This window comes from Heterodontus francisci, chromosome 21, assembly GCF_036365525.1.
Source record: "Heterodontus francisci isolate sHetFra1 chromosome 21, sHetFra1.hap1, whole genome shotgun sequence".
Lineage (NCBI taxonomy): Eukaryota > Metazoa > Chordata > Chondrichthyes > Heterodontiformes > Heterodontidae > Heterodontus > Heterodontus francisci.
The window spans coordinates 46,028,244-46,032,265 of record NC_090391.1 but is presented as its reverse complement, the minus strand read 5'-3'; the positions used below and the strand labels follow the sequence as shown (position 1 = coordinate 46,032,265).

Genomic DNA, 4,022 nt, shown 5'->3' with positions numbered 1-4,022 from the left:
AACATTACATTCTGATCCAAAAGCATCTCAATTTAGAATATTCATCTCTGTGTTCGAATATCTCCACGGCTTTGCCACCCATCACCCTAATCTTCCCAACCTCTAAAACCCGCCCAGTCGCTACAATCCTCCAGCCCCTCAATACTGACCTTCCCACCCCCTGCAACGCACCCATGTCTGTAACATCCTCCAGTCTATCTCTGTAAACTGCTCCAACCCTACCACCCACCATATCTCTGTTAACCTCTCCAGCCCTCACAACCATCCCAAGTCTTCCTCCTTCTCGAACGCTTCCAATCCTCCATAAACCTCACCCGGTTCCTAAAACCCTCCACATCTCTTTAACGTCCTCCACTCCCTACAACTCTCCCTATCTCCACAAACTTCTCCATGCCCTTAAACTCTCCTTATATTTGGAATCTCCTCCGATCCCTGCAACCCCCTAGAGCTCCTTGCTTCACTGATTCTCATAATTTGAGAATCCTCAAAGGACACCCGCCAACACCACCATCTAACTCACGGGGTGGGGATAACAAGACAGAGAGAGAGATGCCAATGAACGGCCTAGGGAATGGGAGGGAGATGCACTCAAAAAAGTGTCGCCAAACATAAAACAATTAATAATCAACTTACACGGGAAGATTTCCAACATATTTTATTTTTAAGAAGCTTTTCCTTCTAAGTAGATGTGACGAACTGAGAATAGAACCAGTGGAGCTGGATGAGAGACTCTGTCTGCTGTTACCCCGGCTGACTTGCCGGGGACGGTGTGACTCTTAAGTCGTGTGTTGCAAACCCGCCCGCGGTAGTCTATTTTCTGTCTGTCACTTCTTGACTGTCACCTTGCTGCTCTTTGTCATGTGCGATCCCCCGTCGTTGTATTCGTGTTATAAAGCTGTTGGTCACATTTTTCCCCTCGGTGATCAATAGTACATTCATAGAAGGGAATAAATGGGACCCGCCACTGGGCTGCCCTCAGTTGCTTAGTTTATTCATTAATTGAATAATTGATGTAACTGGATATTTCACCATATTCCTAATCTGCTCCCTGAACTTGGATTGAGTCACTGCATAAATAAATGTATTTGTACAGCAACTGAAAGCCCGCAGCATATAACTTAATCTTTGAAACATATATTCTGAATCGCTGTAATCCCGGGGATCTGATCCTGTAATGATATAATAGAAGAAATGTATAACGTCCACCAACCAGAGGAGCATAAAGCTGCCCGATATGGTGAAAAGTAAAATAATCGATTTTCTTCTGCTCTCCATCTCTGGGTCACTGCAATTCTCTCCCTTGCTCCGACCCTTCAGTGCCTTACGGACTCGACTGGCCACTAAAATGTGTCTTACTGTCAGCGCGTTGAGCAAAATAATTAGAGCGAATGGGAGCAATGGGGTTAAAACCGTATCAAACCAGTCAAGTCCCACCCATCCAGGATCAGTATAATAGCTTGACTTTAAAGCACAGAACCATGGCATATTGTCGATTATCCATAAAGGTTCATATGCAAAGTAGAAGGGGACATTTTTTACGCAAAGCAGAATCGAGGTTGTTGCTAGAACCACAACCGCAGTTTTCTCGGTGCAATATTTTGTTTTCAGCTTCTGGCAACAAATGGCAATAAATCGATCAAAGGTGAAAGTAACTGTGAACCAGACAGAAACTTCGGTAGCTGCACGAAACATGACAGCGATAACAATACATACAGGGGTGGTGACCAAGATAGATCCCAGGAAATAATAAAAAGCAACCCGCCACAGTATGACCCCAGTGATAATGAAGAGTAGGTCCGTCATTGCCATGGCCGCCAGGTATCGAGTGGTGCAGGTGGAGAGGCCGCAATTTCCCTGGGAGAGGATCACAATCGCCAGTAAATTAACTGTAAGAGAGAGCAGGGAAAAGTGACTGGAAATTACTGATCAAACATTCTCTGCATCTGACAAAAACAGAAAGGGCAGGATATTAGCAACAAAAACAGGTGGGATTGAAACAAGTCATATGTCTTTTTTTTTAAATGTCAACACTAATCCCTATGTAGCTCTGACCCGCCAACTTCCGGGTTTAATGGAGTCGGGACAGGGGACGGAAAGAGAACTGCTCCCAGGAGGAGGGTTGGCAATTTAAATATTTTCATGATCCTGGAAGTCTCTCATGTAATCTGTTTTACATATGCAACTCTGGCCGCCAGGTTTTCCCGTTTATAACCCAAGCCACATCGAAAGACACTCGAGATTAGCAATCAGAATCATCCGCCACTCTGTTATCAAGCTACTCGCTCTGAATTGAATAAGTCACAGCATGGGTTGATGTGCAGGATGGACCTGTCCAACCGCAGGATTCAATAAACCGCGGGAATGCAGCCCAGCAAGAAATCAGACCCCACTACCTGGGACCGGACCTTCCATTGTGTCTTGTACCAAACATCTCCCTCGCCCTATCTAGGCCCATTCCCCAGCATTGCAGACTCATCCTGGTGTTGAGGATCAGAAATTTCAACTCCCCTGATCCTACTTTTACACGGACCATGCTGCACAATAGCCGACTCCTCTCTGGGCTAGGAAATTGGCAGCTCAGCGATTAGAAATTTCCCCTCCTGCAGATCTAGTGTTTGACAATCCCCCAATGTAGCACAATGAACCCCCGAACCGGGGGTAAGGATTTGGACAGCTCTGGTCATGAGATCTGCTCCAGACTCCTTCATAACCAACTGGAAGCCAAGACCATCAGTTGGCTGATTTCACCAAGGAGAATACCACAAGCACAAAAGAGGCATCTGTGGAGTTAGTAATCGGAAACTCCTGTTCCCACATACCTCACACCCCTGTTGATATCCAGGCTTAACCATTGTCGTGGAAACAAAACATTGAAACAGCAGTAAAACTGATTAAATAGGAAAATACTGAGAACATTCACCACGCCAGACAGTGCCTGTGGGGAAATAAACAGCGTTACCCATTCAACTGATCGGTTTTCCTCAGAAATGGAAGAAACTGGAGATAATCTGTTTGCAAGTAATTATACAGTCATTTAAAAGTGGGGTCTGAGGGAAAGAAAGAGAAGTGGGAAACGTCTATAAATGGGTGGAGGACAGGGGTGATTCATTGATAAAGGGATGATAGTGCATGGTAAATGGAACAATTAAAGAAACAGAGAATGGGTCCAGATGTGGTGTAAATTGTAAACACAGAATAACAGAGCAAGATGAGAGAATTAAAAATCTATTTTAAAAAATGCTTCCAATGGCCCCGGAAGTGTGACAGGGAATTGGAGGAGGCGGGGTGGCGGATGCGGGTAGATCCCAGTGGTGTGGATCAGCCTGCCAGTTTTGTTACAGAAGGGGAAGTCCTTCCCAAGCAGCAACCCCAAACAACCTGCATTTCCAGTGACTCGGGTATAGCCATCCTTCATAAAAGCACAAGCCATCTGAGAATGTTTGAGCGATGGTTATCAGTGGAAGCATTTAATCTCAGTGTTGGGTCCGACAGGCAATAAAATGCCTAATCAGAAAATCCGGTGCTGTTCCTCGGTGAGAATCAGTAGACTGTATTACGAGGTCGAGGATAGCAAGATCATAACGGGAATGGGATGGAAAGATTTACGTGGCAAGTGACCGGAAGCTCAGGGTTATGAATGTGGACTGAACGGAGATGTTCAGAAAAGTAATCACTCAATCTGTGTTTGCGTCTTTTCCGATGTATAGGGGTCTCCTTTGAGAACACCGAATACAGTTTCTATGCTAGAATAAGTGCAAGAAAACCGCCTGGAAGAAGGGGCTGAGGCCTCAGGCATCGGAACGGGAGGAGGTGAGAGGGCAGGTATTACAGCCCCTGTGCTTGCAAGTAAGGGTACTCTTAAAAAGTGAGCAGATGTTGGGTGTTTGAGAAGTCGACACGGGGTCGCAAAGATCTGGTGAAAAGGGAGGGGAGAAGCATATACGGTATTGATGGACTGAGCTGGATGTGGCAGAAATGTTGGAGGATGAGGCGTTGAATGTGGAGGCTTGATAGGTTGGAAG

At 45.6% G+C, this 4,022-nt stretch overlaps 1 protein-coding gene across 1 annotated transcript; it reads right to left on the bottom strand.

Annotated features, from left to right (window-relative positions):
- Window positions 1-975: 975 nt before the first annotated feature.
- On the bottom strand, window positions 976-2,412 carry LOC137381112 (probable G-protein coupled receptor 139). The gene is made up of 2 exons (XM_068053500.1): window positions 2,394-2,412; window positions 976-1,886 (listed from the first exon to the last, which is right to left on the bottom strand). The coding sequence occupies exons 1-2, from the start codon at window positions 2,410-2,412 to the stop codon at window positions 976-978; spliced, it is 930 nt and encodes a 309-aa protein (XP_067909601.1).
- Between the last annotated feature and the right edge of the window lie 1,610 nt (window positions 2,413-4,022).